Raw genomic sequence first — 18,260 nt, forward strand, 5'->3', positions numbered from 1 at the left:
TCTTCATGGCCCTCTTTATGGTGCTCTCACATTCTGGGAGACCATCTCCCTGCCCAATCACCCCATATCCAGACAGCTAGGGACGGCCTCTACACCATTCCTGAGCATATCAACATTGTTCAAACAAACCAATCCTAAACTTGTTTACCCTGCCTCACTTCTTTCTTCCTGCAGTAATCACGATAGGGCTTTAGCCCACTAGTTCTCATTCTCTTTCTACCTGAGACCTCTTCTTGGGAACTCTGAGTAATAACTGTTTTTTCAATGGCAACAGTTTCCTGATATGTTGGCCTTACTGAATGTTAAGATTTTCTGTTAACACACTCTATTTTAAAACACACTCTAATTAAAATATCAGATTTTTTTGCTACTAAAGTTAATATGGAAAAATAATCAAGTGAAAATAACTGCCGGGCGCGGTGGCTCACGCCTGTAATCACAACACTTTGGGAAGCCGAGGCGGGTGGATCACTGAGGTCAGGAGTTCGAGACTGGCCTGACCAACATAGTGAAACCCCGTCTCTACTAAAAATACAAAAATTAGCTGGGTGTGGTGGTGGGCGCCTGTAATCTCAGCTAGTAGGGAGGCTGAGGCAGGAGAATCACTTGAACCTGGGAGGAGGAGGTTGCAGTGAGCCGAGATTATGCCACTGCACTCAAGCCTGGGTGACAGAAGGAAACTTGGTCTCAAAATAAATAAATAAATAAATAGCCATAAAAATTCTGAAACACACGAGTAATGTAGGGTGGTGGGGAGAGGGGACAGATGGAGTGGCTGATGGAGGGTAGGGAGCCAGGGATGGCACTACGAACCATTACATGGTTTGATGAATGTAGTGAGTATAAATCTCAGTCCACAACAGTGTGAAAGAAATATTTATTTTCAGTAATTCTACCTAATTTTAATTTTGACCCTCACTTTGCCAGGTGGAAATAAAACTTTGGTCATTTCAGGGCCTCACGCCCACCAACCCCCATCCCCAGCATTGCTCTAAGAACTACTGGGCTTACTTAATACCTAGGTATCAGGGTGGGCTTCTGATCCTTGGTAGCTCATTTATCCACCCTGCATCCTTGTTGAACATTGTCTGCTATAGCTTTTGTGATATAAACCCTTCCTGGATTACTTCCTTCCCAAGACAAGATGGTGAGGGAGATGGGAATTCAGCTCACCATGAACACTGTGAGTTTGTGACAGTGGTGCACCCCAGGTGCTGCAGGAGCATCCAGAGAAAGGAAGGCTTCACGGAAGAGGGGACTGTTGAGCTGGGCCTTGAAGCATATAGCCAATTTCACATGGCAAAAATGGGTGGGTAAGTACAGAGCATCACAGCAGAAACAGCACAAGCAAAGCTGGGGCTAAGGCGAAACCAGGTCTGACTTCTTGAGCCCAACTTGACCATGCAATGGGGAGGCAATTCCTGGAAATATGGAGGGACCAGGGAAGTGAGCCTTGGGAGTGAACTACATGGCTGTAGATTAGCCACTCCACAGAGCAGGCTCCAGCAACCACTGCATAGAAGGAAAATCATGGATCTTGCCATCTCTGCAGGTATTTCTAGGCCCTAAATCAAAATTTAAAGTGGTCCCTTCAAACTTTGAAATAGGAGATCCAGGAGTTTCTATGTGTTCCTTTCATAGCTCCCTAACTGAAAGAGTGACCACACAACCTGAAAGTGTCAAGGGTTCACTGGCCAGCTAGCCCCCTTCTGAAAGAGAGGGCCCTGGAAGGGAGGGAAGAGTCAAGACATCTAGTGAAAGCCAGAGGCAATCCTGCCAGTCAGATCAGAATCCAAGGCATATGCTTTTATCTCCACCTCTTCCAAAAGTAAAATTTATAGGATTGTCAATTTCTCCTTTCCACATTATTCCATTTATTCACATTAGCAGCAGCAAATGCAACCAAACACACAGCAGATGATTCACACTTCGTCTGTATTTTACTCTCTGTAATAGTCGGTAGTTTTCTCGGGGTTTCTCAGTCACAATTCCCAACCAGTCACAAAAGTAACTGGTTTCTTACTTTCTTAAAGCAGTCATATGATGTTCTACTGTAATCACTTTACATTTGCATTATTTCAGAGTCATGGGCTACTTCTTCATTCACATGCACTGCTTCCCCACTGCCTAGCTGTCTTGAAAATAATACAGGAACAAAAATGTTTTGGGATTCAATATAATTTTCCTTTTCATTTTCTTTTTCCTTCAGTGTCCAAAAGTCCTATCATTTTCTTGCAATGGATTTGAGACTTTTTTTCCCTATGGCATATACACTCACTTCACAAAAAAGCTGAGCTACTTCAAAGTAGCATGTGTGAAATAACTGTAGAACATCTCCACTGAGCTATTGTTAACCATCATGAGTTCCCACTCAACTAGTAGTTAGTGAACTCTTACAGAGCACTATGGCTATATAGAGAAGTGAAAATACACAACCCTTGATTTCCAGGAAATGTCTAATTTACTTGAAGACCCACTTACTTGAGAAAAGGGAAACCACTATGTATACTTTTACATTCACTGCTAAGCTGAGACTCCAGGTGGTGGTCTCTTCTCTAAATTCTCATCTTCCTAAAATGCAGTGGCACTTATTGAGTGCCTTTTATATGACAGGCATTGGGCTAGGAGCTTCTGGGTGGCTTTTTGAATCCCCAAAAAACCCCATGAAATATGAAAGATTTTTGGAAAGACTATTAGCAGAGAAAGTAACCTAAGAAATCATTTCACTTTGGGAGGTTGAAGTGGGAGGACCACTTGAGCCCAGGAGTTTGAGACCAGCCTCGCCAACAGACACATCTCTCCAAAAAAATTTTAAAAATTAGCCAGGTGTTGTGGCATGTACCTGTATTCCTAGCTACTTGGGAGGGTGAGGTGGGAGAATTACTTGAGCCCAGGAGTTCAAGGCTGCAGTAAGCTATGACTGTGCCACTGTACTCCAGCCTGGGCAACATAGGAATACCCTGTCTCAAAAAAATAATTAAAAAAACCCATTTCCCATTCATCTCCTCAACCCTAGATTCTGGGTTTTCCTTAATTAAGAAAACTGCCATAATCTTTTGAAGCTCAGTTTTTTTGAGGCAATTGGGTATTATTAATACATATACTAGGCTCACATAAGAAATTCATTATTAAACTAAGGACTGTAAAATATTCTATCAAGTATCTATCAACCAATAGATCCATTTTAGAGGGGTATTTTCAGTATCTTATCCAAGGAAAATCTGCTGTGAGGAGACTAATTTCAAGATCATTTTTACTAAATAAACAGTCAATGGATTCTGTCCATTAGTGCCCTGGACTAATGTGGTCTTTATACATTTAGACTGACCTCTGCTAGACAGTCTAATAACCTGTCTGAATTTTTTTTTTTCCTCCGAGTGAATATGATTAGGAAAGGGGCATTTTCCCCGAATTTTATCTAGTATTTAGTAACAGATTTACACAGTTCAATTTATAAATATTAATCAAGCCATCTACACCACCTAATGGCAAAATCTTATATTGCATTTGGCTGCCAGCGGTGTGTCCAGAGGCAGAGTGGGAGGAGGCTGGTGAGGTTACAGGAGCTATCCAGTCCGAATGCTCCTTTTCCTAGTGTCTTCCTCCTGTGCAGGACATAAGAATACCTGCAAAATGGGGCTGCTTCCATGAGCCCGTCAGGGGCCCAATCACAGTATCTTCTGGGTTCACCCCTAAAACTGAAGTCTACCACTTCATGGTGGTCACTTGTGCCTAAACTAACTAGTGTAGACAAGTCTGATCTGAGTGGTGCAAACAAGCTGAATTTTGATATAAAGTCTTATGCTTCAATGTATGTAAAACTGCAGATAAAAAACATGAATGACCCTGAAAATAAGTGATGTTTTTCAATTTCAAATATTCTTTTAAAATAATGCCTGCTTCTGATAATAAAAATTACATATTTGTAAAATTATATAAAGGAAAAAAATAAAGAAAAACTGCCTACAATTCCATCTACCAAGTTGTATTACAATTTTAGTTAATTTTATGCCCATCTCTGTTCTGTAAGCAAGCACGTATGTGTGAGTATGGGTACTTCCTTACTTCACTCCATTTCATTTTGTAGCTTGCTGCTCTTTTCACATGTTGTATTGTGATTATTTCTCAATTAATAAATAACACAATTTTTATTTTATGATGATAGATCATCATTTATGTAACCAATGTCCTCCTATTAAACGTTGGGGTTGTTCCTAAATAAAACTATGCAAAATGGCCTTTCATATAAATATTTGACCAAATATTTTATTATTTCTTTAGGATATATTCACTAAATAAGATCACCGGGGCCTGGCACGGTGGCTCATGACTGTACTCCCAGCACTCTGGGAGGGAGGGGCAAGAGGATAGCGTAAGCCCACGAGTTTGAGACCAACCTAGGCAACATATTGAGACCCTGTCTCTACAAAAACAGAATAAAAAAATTAGTCGGGCATGGTGGCATGCACTTGTAGTGCCAGCTACTTGGGAGACTGAGGTGGGAGGATCACTTGAGCCCAAGGCGGTTAAAGATGCAGTGAGCCGTGATCATGTCATTTCACTCTAGCCTGAGCAACAGAGCAATACCCTGTCTTGAGAAAAAAAAAACAAAAAAAAAACCTCATGGGGTCAAAACTTACAGGGTATGAATATTTTTAATATTCCAAATACAAGCAATGCTAGAATTACTCTATGGAAATGTACCAACTTCAACTTCCATCAGCAGCGTGGGGGTCTCATTTTCACTTCCACTTCACCACAATTCAGATTAATTTAGAAAGTTCTTTGCCAGGTGGATAGGCCAGGGGGAAAAAAAGGGATTTTCAATATAACTTACATATTCATATTTATATTCATACTTTCATTGAGCATTTATATGTTTTCTGTGAATTGTACATTCATGCCCTCTGCCCATTTTTCTACTGGCACCTTAATATTTTTCTTATATATAAGAGTTCTTTTTATTTTATTTATTTATTGACTTTTTGAGAGGGAGTCACACTAAGTCTGTTGCCCAGGCTTGAGAGCAGTGGCGGGATCTTGGTTCATTGCAGCCTCTGCCTCCAGGGTTCAAGTGATTCTCGAGCCTCAACTCCCTGAGTAGCTGGGATTACAGGAGTGTGCCACCATGCCCGGCTAACTTTTTTATTTTTAGTAGGGATGGGGTTTCACCATGTTGGCCAGGCTAGTCTTGAACTGCTGATCTCAAGTGATCCATCTGCCTTGGCCTCCCAAAGTGCTAGGATTACAGGTGTGAGCCACTGCCTCCGGTCTGAGTTCTTTATATATTATATTAAGGTTAACTTCGTTGGTCTAAACGTGGTATGCTTGAACTTAGGTCGCTAGTCCAAATATATCCTGAAATTATTAGTTTGGGTGTGGTGTGACCTTGCCTTTGGCTCAATAAATTCTTTCCAGAAAAAAAAAAAACAACCAAATTCATAAAATATAGGACAAGCCCCACTAAACACTGGGGACACTTAGATACTGAGTAGTCAAAAAATAAAATAGGAAGCAGAAAGAGCCTATGTATCTCAACTAATTGAACATGTCTCTACATTAGATAATTCTTACAGCTTTTTTCTTCAATTTTTAAAAGATAGGTAACTGCCTTAGTCTGTTTAGTGTTGCTATAAAGGAATATTTACTAAAGCTAAGTAACTTGTTTTATGAAGCGGTCTATTTAGCTCACAGTTCTGATAGCTGGAAGGTTCAAGACTGGGCATCTGGTGAGGGCTCAGGTTGCCTCCATTCATGGCAGAAGTAAAGGGGAGCCAGTGTGTGCAGAGTCCACATGGTGAGAGAGGAAGCAGGAGAGAGGTGGGGAAGGTGCTAGGTTCCCTGCAGGGAAGGTGCTGGGTTCCTTTCCTTTTTTTTTTTTTTTTTTTGAGACGGAGTTTCACTCTTGTTGCCCAGGCTGGAGTGCAGTGGTACAATCTCAGCTCACCACAACCTCCACCCCTTGAGTTCAAGCGATTCTCCTGCCTCAGCCTCCTGAGTAGCTGGGACTACAGGCATGCACCACCAGGTCCAGCTAATTTTGTATTTTTAGTAGAGATGGGGTTTCTCCATGTTGGTCAGGCTGGTCTCGAACTCACGACCTCAGGTGATCTGTCCGCCTCAACTTGCCAAAATTCTGGTATTATAGGCGTGAGTCACTGTGCCTGGCTGCTAGGTTCCTTTTACTAATAGAGGGAGAGCTCATTACCCTGAGAACTCACCAAACCTTTCATGCGGGATCCATCCCCATGACCCAGACACCTCCCATTAGGCCCTACCTCCACCACCGGAGATCAAATTTCTACATGAGGTTTTGGGGAACAAACATGCACACTATGGCAGTAAAAGAATATTAATATGTAAATCAACATTTAGGCAGTTACAACGCTATTATTTAATAAAAGCTCTCCATTCATCTGTAAGTAGTTTTGTGGCAGAATAACTTTTTCTGATACTTTTTCTAACTTTTTCTGTTTTTAATCAATTCCTTTACTGTAAAATGTCATTTTAAAATGTTTATTTTATTTTGCACAATTTTAACAGTAGAGTAATTTTGCTGTGGAAAATAAAATTTCATCTTGCAAGAAAGAGAAAACTCAAGACCACCAACTGGCGTCTTTATTTACATATTAGAGCGGGTCAGCCAATGAAAATCCTAGAAAAAGAAGACAACAAACATTCAGTAAAAAGAAATGATTGTCTCAAATTATATCCTCATTGTTTCACTTGTTCTAAAACCTAAAAGTCCTACACAATGGTGGCAAAATGAGGTTTGTCTTTGTTCTGGTGCTTTTCCCAAAAAGGACTTAAAACCTACCAGTGAATCTTCCTGCTGTGTCCTATAAAACAATCTAAAATGGCATTCTGGGTCCTCTTCCATTAACAGTAATCAGAGCACAAAAACTATAGTCTAAAAGAACCACAAGTACACTCAGAAGGAGAAGGGAGATAAAGGAGGCCCACAGAGGGCTGAGCTCCTGGGTCTGAGAACAAGAATAGGAAGAACTGTGCATGGAAGCCTCTTCCAGAACTAACACCATCCTACACATACAGCCTGGACACAGGCACAGATACAGGCATTCCCATATAGAGGCAGAAAGTGGCCAGCCTACACTGAGAATCAATGACAAATGGCAGATGGACAGACAGACAAAAATCAACAGTTTGGAAAGTATAATGTATGTAAATTCCACTGGAATGACAATAAATAATTTCAAAGTGATAAATGTAAGAAATATAAAGATAATCCTCATAGAATTGTAAAAGAGGAAGACAAGAACTTATATTTCTCCGGCAATATCCAGACAAAATTCACAGAGAAACTGTAGAACAGATCATTGGAAGCAAATCAATAGAAGCGCGAACTCACTGGCAGAGAATTTGTTAGGGCTTTTCTGTGATTAACATAGGTCTCAAGATGATGATGATGATGATTTTGAGACACAGTCTAACTGTCACCCAGGTTGGAGTGCAATGCCACAATCTTAGCTCACTGCAACCTCCACCTCCCGGGTTCAAGCGATTCTCGTGCCTCTGCCTCCTGAGTAGCCAGGATTACAGACATGCACCACCATGCCCAGTTAATTTTTGTTTTATTTTTTGTATTTTGTATTTTTAGTAGACATCATATTGGCCAGGCAGGTCTCAAACTCCCGGCCTCAAGTGATCCGCCCACCTCGGCATCCCAAAGGGCTGGGATTACAGGCATGAGCCACTGGGCCCAGACATCAAGATTATATGTATTCATTAGGCTTCTTACAGTGGCTTTAGTTTCCCCAGTGCTCTGACGGCCTGATGCCCAGAGGAGGGTGTTTCTGGTTACCAAACTAATATCCCAGTCACTGGAAAGTATAAACCCAGTTATAAATCCATAAAGTGGCATGAGATGAAAAAGCCTGTCTATTGAGTGTCAGACTGGCATAAATCATTTTAAATAGAACTTAAAAAGAGAAGACAATCCACAAACCCGCAGGAGTACAGACAGATTCTGAAAGTTGTTGACCCTCCCTTAAAACAGTCTGCCTGCTTGCTCCACAGAAATCCCTGCTAATGCCCCCTGCCCTTCAGCTTACTGGCCTACTTTTTCTGCATTCATCTTCCTCATTACTAGGCTTCTTGAGTGTCTCCTCTCTCTGCTAGGAAGTAAATGCCAAAGTTGCTGAAATCTATTTTTCACACAAATAGAATTTCAGTAGAATTCTATATATTTTAGTGTCTAAATTAGTTAATTTATATTTCATTGATTATCCAGGTATCTGTTTGCCCATTCATCCATGCTTTGTTCACAAAAGAAAGAGATCCCATATGTTTAAGAACCAAGACAGAAAGTACTTGAAAAAAATACCTGCTCTGAAAACAGTGGCTGATACGCAAAGTGTTCGCATGGATGACAGGTTACAAGAGGAGGCAAGTGGCAGAACCAGGATGCCAGTAGAAAATTAAGCATGAAACGCAACTTAATCTGGGATAGGAGAGGTTCATGCTATGAACTTTGTCATTTACTTTACTGCTATAATCAATACTGTAGTTTCACTTTAGAGGTCAAAGTAACTAATTTTGAATGTACCTGCACAAATCTTCGTATTACAGTTGCATCTCCCTCTTCCTCAGACTTGCCATGCTTTCTCTTTCCTCTTGCTACAGAGCCTTTTGCACATGTCTTCCCTCTCCCCTTTGCCGAGTTAGTCTCTGCTTATCCTTCTGATCTCCGTTTAAGAATCACCTCCTCTGAGAAGCCTTCCCTGTAACCCCAACATAAATCAATTCCTTTGTGGTATGTTTGCTTAGAACTGGGTTCCTTTCCTTCCAAGCAATTGCTTCACTCTGTCGCAGTATGTTCAGTTGTGAGGTTACCAGATCCCTCTGCCCTACCAGACCATAAAAGCTCCATGAAGGTGAGGACTGAGCCTGGTTTGGCTCGCCATGCTATTCATAGCACCTAACACATATCTCAGTATTCACTGAACAAATAAACTGCCAAACTCAGAAATGGTTTAGAAAGACCTCTGTGCATGACAGAGGGTGTTCTGTTTGGTAGATGCTTTTTGGAGCGGGATAGGGGAAGCAGATGCATTTCTTGCTTTCTGCTTAGCAATTGTATTTACCTGGGTCTTCCGTGTGGCTTGTGGCTCAATCATGATGTTGATAAGAGAGGGTTTAGTTGTGTCTGCTAGGCTCTGCCTCAGGGACTTTTGGAGTTCTTCTGGTGTTTGTACAAAATACCCTTTTCCTCCAAATGCAGTCATGACTTGCTCATAATGTGAATTTGGCAGCAAGCACATTGGAGGGACCCTGAAAAACAAGGTCATGAGTCAATGAAATTTAAATCTTAAACCTTGTAGGAAAAAAAAAAAAAAAAGTCATTCTCTGAAATACTTCATTAAAAAAATTTAGGCTGAACTGAAAGGCGTAATTTTAACTTCAACACTTAAGCTGAGATGCCAGTACACTGAGTTTTTCCTATGTTTATAATTGTCTATAAAGCAATGTCCAACAGAACGTTCTGTGATGATAGAAATGTTTTAAAACTGTGCGATCCAAAATAGTAGCCACTATCTACCTGTTGCTGTGAGCATTTGAAACGTGACTAAACTGAGGAACTAAATTTTTAACTTCATTTAATTTGAAGTAATTTAAATCTAAATGGCAACAGTTGCAAAATGCCTAGTGGCTACTATGCTAGATAGCACAGGCTACACTACCAACTATTATGAATCCAGAAGAAAAACATGAAAAAAAAAAAAGATTACTGCAAAACAACACATAACAAGAAAACAGCAAATAAAGTTAGCGAGGCATAAATAGACACACCCATACCCTGTTCCACCCCAAGGCTGGCTCACAAATTCACATCTATCTCACATTCCACCGCCAGCTACAATACCATCTTAATCTGGCTCTGCCATCAGATGATCAAGATTTAGCTAAGTGGTAAAAGGAAGGTAGGCCTCTGGAACATAAATAATATGTACACATCCACATTTCTACATGGTGTAACAGGAATAGTAGTCCTACTATTGCTCCCAGTCCTGGCAGCATTTTGCAATAAGCCTTTTCATTAACAAGGCTCAGACATCACACTCATTTATCTGAGTCTTCAGCTGTTCCCTGATTATAACCTATTGAAGCACCTAATCATGGATATTTGTGCAAAGAGGAACTAAGACAGGATTCCTGCTCTTTAGAAGGGCTGACAATCAAAACAGACAATACTCATACCATGCAGGCACATTATTGCCAATATAGAAGACTTTTTTAAAAGAGATTGAAAACGGGTGAGAGGAAGTAAATAGACATGGGTCTTGGTTACTTACACTGAAGCAGCATCTTGGAATTTTAACATTTCTTTCCAAGTATCAGTATCAAAACCTTGGTAAATTCCATTGTTATTCACTACCAAGAGTATGATTGGCAAGTTGTACCTAAAGTGAGAGTAAAATATGAAGGAAATCATTCTTCATTCTAAAGTAATTTATTTTCTTTGGGCTGAAATTTTAACTTAAAAATGAATAGTTTTCTATAAGCTTTTTGTGATATTAGAGGAAGACTAAAAGTCAAGCATTTATTATCCTAAGAAAGAATATCAAATCATTAACAGAAACATCATGGAAAGGCAGAAAGATTGCAAGATTAAGAGTTGTTAGTCCTGGCCGGGTGTGGTGGCTCACGCCTGTAATCCCAGGACTTTGGGAGGCTGAGGCAGGCAGATCACAAGGTCAGGAGTTCAAGATGAGCCTGGCCAATATGGTGAAACGCCGTCTCTACTAAAAATACAAAGATTAGCTGGGCATGGTAGCACAGGCCTGTAGTCCCAGCTACTCGGGAGGCTGAGGCAGAAGAATCGCTTGAACCCAGGAGGTGGAGGTTGCAGTGAACCAAGATCACACTACTGCACTCCAGCCTAGGTGACAGAGTGCGACTCCATCTCAGAAAAAAAAAAAAAAAAAAAAAAAATAGTTGATAGTCCTTTAGCTATTAGCTATGAACCTCAGACAAATCACTGAGCTTTTCTGAATCTAGGTTTTCATAAGTCTAGATGGTATACGAAGAACACCTTCCCTATTTAATACTCTCTAAAGGACCACTTCTAGTTGGTTCCTAGGAACAATGTTTGAAAAGTACCTTTCTATTTACTGAGCTCGCCACAGACACCCAGCCCTTGCTAGATGCTGTAGGAGATACACAAGTGACTAGCACACACAATCTGCACTCAAACTACCACACCCATAATCAGAAACACATTACATGGTGTAATCGTTACAGAAAAGGCGTATTTAACAATATGCTAAACAGTACAGCAAAGACAAAAAAGAAAAGGTTGATTAAATGTTATTGACTGAAAAGAATGTAGGTTTTATTTTCTAACATAATTTCCAAGGGCAAGTGGTAAAAACAAAACTAAACTGCATACTGTTAAATAACAGGACTGTGGTAATTATTTGCTCTCCATGCTCAAAAGGAATCATTATTCACTAAAAGGCTGACTTCCCCATAAGTCTTTTTTATGTATATCACTTTGTTGTCAATAAAGACATTCTAACAGACACATATAGTCAGACCTCATTATCTGAGTTCTGCATCCGTGGATTTAACCAACTGCAGGTCAAAAATATTTGGAAAAAAAATTTGGGTCTGTACTCAACACACACAGACTTTGTTCCTGTCATTATTCCCTAAGCAATACAGCACAACAATTTTTTATATAGCATTTATATTGTATTCAGCATTTTAAGGTAATCTAGAGATCATTAAAAATATACGGGGTGATATGCATAGGTTATTTGCAAATACTGTACCATTTTATATCAGGGACTCACTTGAGCATCCTTGGATTTTGGTATTTGAGGAAGGTCCTGGAACCAATCTCCCATGGATATGGAGGGACAACTATACCTTCCCAAATCTTGAACGTTTCATCTACCAAAGCTTTGCCAGCCCAAAAACATGAGTCACAAAAGCCCTAATAAGAGCCCTGGCTAAGAATAGAATCGTTTTACTACAGTTTAAATATAGCTGGAAAAATAAAACCCCCATCCTTCTATAGTTAGGATCTACAATTCATGAGTTTCTCCATGAATTCTCATAACTACACACATGATCCAAATGGCTCATGTTCACTGAGTATCACCTCAGAGTTTAGCTGGGGCCAAGCACGGTGGCTCACACCTGTAATTCTAGCACTTAGGGAGGCCAAGGTGGGTGGATTGCTTGAGCTTACAAATGCGAGACCAGTGTGGCCAACATGGCAAAACCCTGTCTCTACAGAAAAAAATACAAAAAATTAGCTGAGCGTGGTGGCGCATGCCTGTGATCCCAGCTACTCAGAAGGCTAAGGAAGCACGATCACTTGAACTTCAGTGGTTGAGGCTGCAGTGAGCCGCAATCGCGCCATTCCACTCCAGCCTGCGTGACAAAGTGAGACCCCCATCTTGAAAAAAAAATTGCTTGGATTATCTCATTTGTTCCTCATAATCATCTTTCTAAGGTAGGAACTATGACTAATCCTACTTTTTTTTTTTTCCAAGGAATTTCTGCCTAAAGGATACTATTCCTACTTTAGAAGAGATGAGACTAAGGCTTGGTTAAGTGACTTTTTTGTTTGTTTGTTTGAGACAGTCTTGCTCTGTCGCCCAGGCTGGAGTACAGTGGTGCGATCTTGGCTCACTGCAACCTACGCCTCCCAGGTTCAAGCGATTCTCCTGCCTCGGCCTCCCAAATAGCTGGGACTATAGGCATGTACCACCACACCTGGCTCTTTTTTATATTTTTAGTACAGACAGGGTTTCACCATGTTGGCCAGACTGGTCTCTAACTCTTGACCTCAGGTGATCTGCCCACCTCAGCCACCCAAAGTGTTGGGATTACAGGTGTAAGCTACCATGCCCAACCTTGGTTAGGTGACTTAAAGTCACATGGCTCTGACTTGATAGAACCAGTTTTTAAATCCAGGCCATTTGTCCCACATTGAGACGGGGTCTTACTCTGTTGCCCAGGCTGGAGTGCAGTGGTGCGACTTCAGCTCACTGCAACCTCCACCTCCCAGTTTGAGCAATTCTTCTGCCTCAGCTTCCTGAATAGCTGGGATTACAGGCATGCTTCACCACATCTGGCTAATTTTTTTTTTTTTTTTTTTTGTATATTTAGTAGAGATGGGGTTTCACCATGCTGGCCAGGCTGGTCTTGAACTCCTGACCTAAAGTGATCTGCCTGCCTTGGCTTCCCAAAGGGCTGGGATTACAGGTGTGAGCCAAGGCACCTGACAGAAGCCATGCCCTTAACCACCACACTCGCTATTTCCCATCGGAAACAAGCTTCTTTCAGTCCCCAACATTTTTTTCTCAGTGACCTCAAAACCACTCCCCACAGTTTTATAGGTTTTTACCACACAGCGAGGAGGCCAGAAAGATACTGTTCTGGAAGAGAAAGACCGTGGCTTACTGCCACTAGCATCCTCAGGACAGAGCACAGTGCTATTTACAGGGCAGCTGGTGAACACCTGGTATTTGTCAGATGACTGTGTCATTTTTCACATTCTAGAGAATCAAATGCTCTGATTCAGGATGATGTTTTACCTGCAGATGGTTTCCACCTCCATGCCAGAAAACCCAAATGCACTGTCTCCTTCCACACAGATGACCCGTTGCCCAGGGCTTCTATCTTTAGCCACCATGGCAGCTGCAATAGCAAATCCTAAACCAACTCCCATTGTTCCGAAAGTACCAGCATCAAGCCTGTTGGAGAACAAAGCTAAAATGAAACCCTCTGGGGCATGTCATAGAGGATGGGGTTGGCACAAACCTTCTAGTCCTATTTACATGGTTGATGGAAAAATAAAGAAACATACAAACATTCTCTTTCTTCAATACAAAATCCTTAGACTGTTAGGAACTAATTTGTCACGGAGAGAAAAACACTCATGTTTGCTTGGGAGACTATAAACATATTCCTATAACACTAAGTAAATAATTATCACAGGATACCAAGAACATATCAAGCATAAAAACTCTACAAAACCTCACCTAACAATTCTTTTATGAAATATGCCCTTACATACTGAACATGTATTAATTCTCAAATGTCTTCTTAATCTGCACTATTGTAGTTTCATATTAAACACATCATAATGAATTACGACTTCTTTCTTCTTCAGAAGTCTTACCTGTGGCGAGGAAGGTAGTTCTGAAGCACAGTCCGTCCGATGTCCATAGTATTTGCTCCTTCGCTTACCACAAAACAGTCTCTAGGTAGTTGCTCTTGAACATGGTAGAATACTGTGTAATAATTCATAGGCAGAGATTTTTTGGAAGCTAGTTCCTGAAAAGTAGATGGGAATGTAATCAAATTAAATTGGGATACAATGAAAATAATCAATGTTAATAAGCTATTATCAAACTTATTTGGAAATATGCAACAACTACAAAAGCTACAAGGTTCCCAAATGGCTATAAAATGGCCACTCTGAGAAGCTGGCTGACCTGTGAACAGCCCTGGAGGACATGTGTCCCACAGTCCCAGTTTGGAACACAATTAAATAAGCTTGGGAATATCCCTCCTCTTGGAGATCTGCAATGCACAGGAGTGTATTAAAGACTCTGAGAAGTCCTATAGTAAAGAGAGCTGGGAAGCACTGGGTTAAATAAAACTAAACATTCTTATTTGAGCACTCTTAGGAAAACGGTGCCTTAGAAAAAGTGAAATTTATTTCAGAATATTCTCATCTGAAATATGACCCTAAACTTAAAATGTCACGATTTTAGAACACAATCTGAAAATCTAGTTTTTCCCCCAAAACACTTGAGAGTAAAGGAGATACGTTACCCCCACTATTCTAAAGAGTCCCTGAATGGAGAGAAAAACAGCAAGGTAAATGTCTTTGTTTAGCCACATGCCTTTTAGGACTGAGAGAAAGCCATAGAGAGTTTTAGCAGCAACAGTCCCATCTGGTCCCGGCACTGCCTCTTCACTTATGCTACTTTGTTCTGCTGGACATTATACCCATGATAAATGAGGGACCCTCCTATCCTCTGGCACCAAGGAAGAGAGGCAAGTCCCTTCTATCTTAAACCAATATCATTCCTATGTGAAAGAAAAGATTAGTCATGATACGACTCAGGAAATAAAATTGAGACTGGTGGCGGGGCGCAGTGGCTCACGCCTGTAATCCCAGCACTTTGGAAGGCTGAGGCGGGTGGATCACGATGTTAGGAGTTCAAGACCATCCTGGCCAACATGGTGAAACCCTGTCTCTACTAAAAAAAAAAAATACAAAAATTGCCTGGGTGTGGCGGCTCACACCTATAATCCCAGTACTTTGGGAGGCTGAGGTGGGCAGATCACCTGAGGTCGAGAGTTTGAGACCAGCCTGACCAACATGGAGAAGCTCCACCTCTACTAAACATACAAAATTAGCCAGGCATGGTGGCGCATGCCTGTAATCCAGTTACTTGGGAGGCTGAGGCCGGAGAATCACATGAACCCAGGAGGCAGAGGTTGCGGTGAGCCAAGATCGCGCCACTGTACTCCAGCCTGGGCAACAAAAGCAAGACTCCATCTCAAAAAAGAAAAAAAAAAAAAAAATTACCCGGACGTGGTGCCAGGTACCTGTAATCCCAGCTACTCAGGAGGCTGAAGCAGGAGAATCGCTTGAAACTGGAAGGCAGAGGTTGCAGTGAGCTGAGATCACGCCACTGCACTCTAGCCTGGGCAACAAGAGTGAAACTCCATCTCAGAAAAAAAAAAAAAAAAATGAGACTGGCTCCGGATAGAAACAGTCGTTGATTAAAATTTCAATGTAGGCCAGGCACAGTGGCTCATGCCTATAATCCCAGCACTTTGGCAAGCTGGGTAGGGGGAACATGAGGTCAAGAGATGGAAACCATCCTGGCCAACATGGTGAAACCCGTCTATACTAAAAATACAAAAACTAGCTGGGCGTGGTAGTATGTATCTGTAGTCCTAGCTACTTGGGAGGCTGAGGCAGGAGAATCACTTGAACCCGGGAGGCGGAGGTTGCAGTGAGCTGAGATCAGGCCATTGCACTCCAGTTTGGTGACAGAGCAAGACTCCGTCTCAAAAAAAAAAAAAAAATTCCAATGTAAGATAGATTCATGCATAATCAATTCTGCTATAATGCTTGATGCAAAAACGTGAATTTATTCTAAGACAATTGATATATTAGGGAATCAAGTGAGCATAACTCAAATTTTATATTTGCTTATGCATGATTCTACCAGAAATCTCCACCTAGTTGAACAAAGACACATAGGAATACACAAAACAATTTTTAAAAACCACCTTTCTCACATAGGGAAAGCACAATACACACACACATGCACACACACACATGCACACAGGTGCATGTACATACACACACACAGACTTTACTGTAAATTGCCAAATCCTACAGCACTGATTCATTTCAGTGCTAGTAGTAGACAGTTTGATGGTTTCTAGCATCACTACAATTTCCAAAACCTTAGCTACCAGGCAAAGCCAAGAGTGCAAATGAGAGCGCTGCAAAAAAATTTCCAGCAGTGATACAAAAGTTAAATAGAAAAGAAGGCTATACATTGGATCAAAATTTCAATGTTTACGAAACAGCTATTATAATAGCACGCCCTGAAGGACTTAAATCTTTTTTTTTTTTTTTTTTTTTTTTTTTTGAGACGGAGTCTCGCTCTGCCACCCAGGCTGGAGTGCAGTGGCGCAATCTCGGCTCACTGCAAGCTCCGCCTCCCGGGTTCACGCCATTCTCCTGCCTCAGCCTCCCGAGTAGCTGGGACTACAGGCGCCCGCCACCTCGCCCGGCTAGTTTTTTGTATTTTTTAGTAGAGACGGGGTTTCACTGTGTTAGCCAGGATGGTCTCGATCTCCTGACCTCGTGATCCGCCCGTCTCGGCCTCCCAAAGTGCTGGGATTACAGGCGTGAGCCACCGCGCCCGGCCAGGACTTAAATCTTAAAAGCAGAAAAACATCTCAAACAACCCAAAATTTAAGGATTCCCCCCAAAAAAAATCACTTAATAGTTAATTTTTCCTTTAGAGACAGGGTCTCACTCTGCCACCCAGGCTTGAGTGCAGTGGCATGATCTACTGCACTGCTACCTCAACTCCTAGACTCAAGCAATCCTCCAATATCAGCCTCCTGAGGAGACAGGACAACAGGTGTGTCCCACCACATCTGGCTAATTTTTTTTTTTTTTTTTTTTTTTTTTAGAGACAAGGTCTTGCTATACCCAGGCTGGTCTCAAACTCCAGGCCTCAACTGATCTTACTGCCTTGGCCTCCTAAAGCACTCAGATTACAGGTGTTTAAATATGATGTTCTATGCCAACATCAAACTGAAAACACACCCATCCACTTCCACTATTATCACTTTCCATCTGACGTCTGATCACCTTCCTTCCACCAGCTCACAAAAACTCACAAGCTACAACCTTTCAGAAACTTCAGGTCTTTTTCAAGGTAAAATGCTATATTCATTGGCATATATTTCTTAACCATTTAACATGTTTAAAACATTAGGCTCTTATCTTATTTTTATGTTACACAAAGTTTTTGAGAATTGTGCCACCACATCCCTTTTTCCATGAGCCCTGGGGTTTTTATTGCACAATTTTGCACAGCAAGGTGATTTTTAGGAATGCACATGTCACATTACAGCAGAAGTAACCGAATCATGAGCCTGACCTGTTCTTGAGCTTCAGTAGGTCCCATTTTACCTTGGATGCAGCTTCATTGCTCTTCATTTTTTCTCTCAGAGTTTTCCACCACTTGCTCTCTGGAGGATACTGCCATGGTGTTTTATCAAGTTCCTCTAAAAGCTAAAAAAACACACACACACACACACACACACAAAAAAAAAAAAACCATATAAACTTTTTCTTTGCCTTTTTTTTTTTGAAATGAAGTCTCGTTCTGTCACCGAGGCTGGAGTACAGTGGCGCAGTCTCAGCTCACTGCAACCTCCGCCTCCCAGGTTCAAGCGATTCTTCTGCCTCAACCTCCTGGGACTACAGGTGCCTGCCACCACACTTGACTAATTTTTGTATTTTCAGTAGAGACGGAGTTTCACCATGTTGGCCAGGCTGGTCTTAAACTCCTAACCTCAGGTGATCTACCTGTCTTGGCCTCCCAAAGTGCTGGGATTACAGGGATGAGCCACCGTGCCCAGTCTGCTTTAAAAAAATAAATTTAAATCATATTAACATGGAAATATCTTCTTAAAGAAGACAATATGGCCATACTACTCTTCATATTACT

General features: G+C 41.3%; 1 protein-coding gene across 8 annotated transcripts in view; it reads right to left on the reverse strand.

Moving 5' to 3' along the window:
- Window positions 1–18,260, reverse strand: part of HACL1 (2-hydroxyacyl-CoA lyase 1) — a 72,818-nt gene that overhangs the window by 26,158 nt on the left and 28,400 nt on the right. For 3 of the 8 annotated variants that reach the window (XM_008009191.3, XM_038002899.2, XM_038002898.2), the window contains 5 exons: window positions 17,720–17,821; window positions 14,159–14,313; window positions 13,572–13,730; window positions 10,314–10,421; window positions 9,105–9,291 (listed from right to left, as the gene is read on the reverse strand). In XM_008009191.3, the coding sequence (XP_008007382.2) occupies window positions 9,105–9,291; window positions 10,314–10,421; window positions 13,572–13,730; window positions 14,159–14,313; window positions 17,720–17,821 (711 nt within the window). Of the gene's footprint in view, window positions 1–6,500; window positions 6,656–8,566; window positions 8,742–9,104; window positions 9,292–10,313; window positions 10,422–13,571; window positions 13,731–14,158; window positions 14,314–17,719; window positions 17,822–18,260 lie in introns of those variants that run through there. The other 5 variants (XM_008009194.3, XM_008009192.3, XR_005241918.2 and 2 more) reach the window with 4 other exon arrangements.

This window comes from Chlorocebus sabaeus, chromosome 15 (assembly GCF_047675955.1).
Source record: "Chlorocebus sabaeus isolate Y175 chromosome 15, mChlSab1.0.hap1, whole genome shotgun sequence".
NCBI classification, from domain to species: domain Eukaryota; kingdom Metazoa; phylum Chordata; class Mammalia; order Primates; family Cercopithecidae; genus Chlorocebus; species Chlorocebus sabaeus.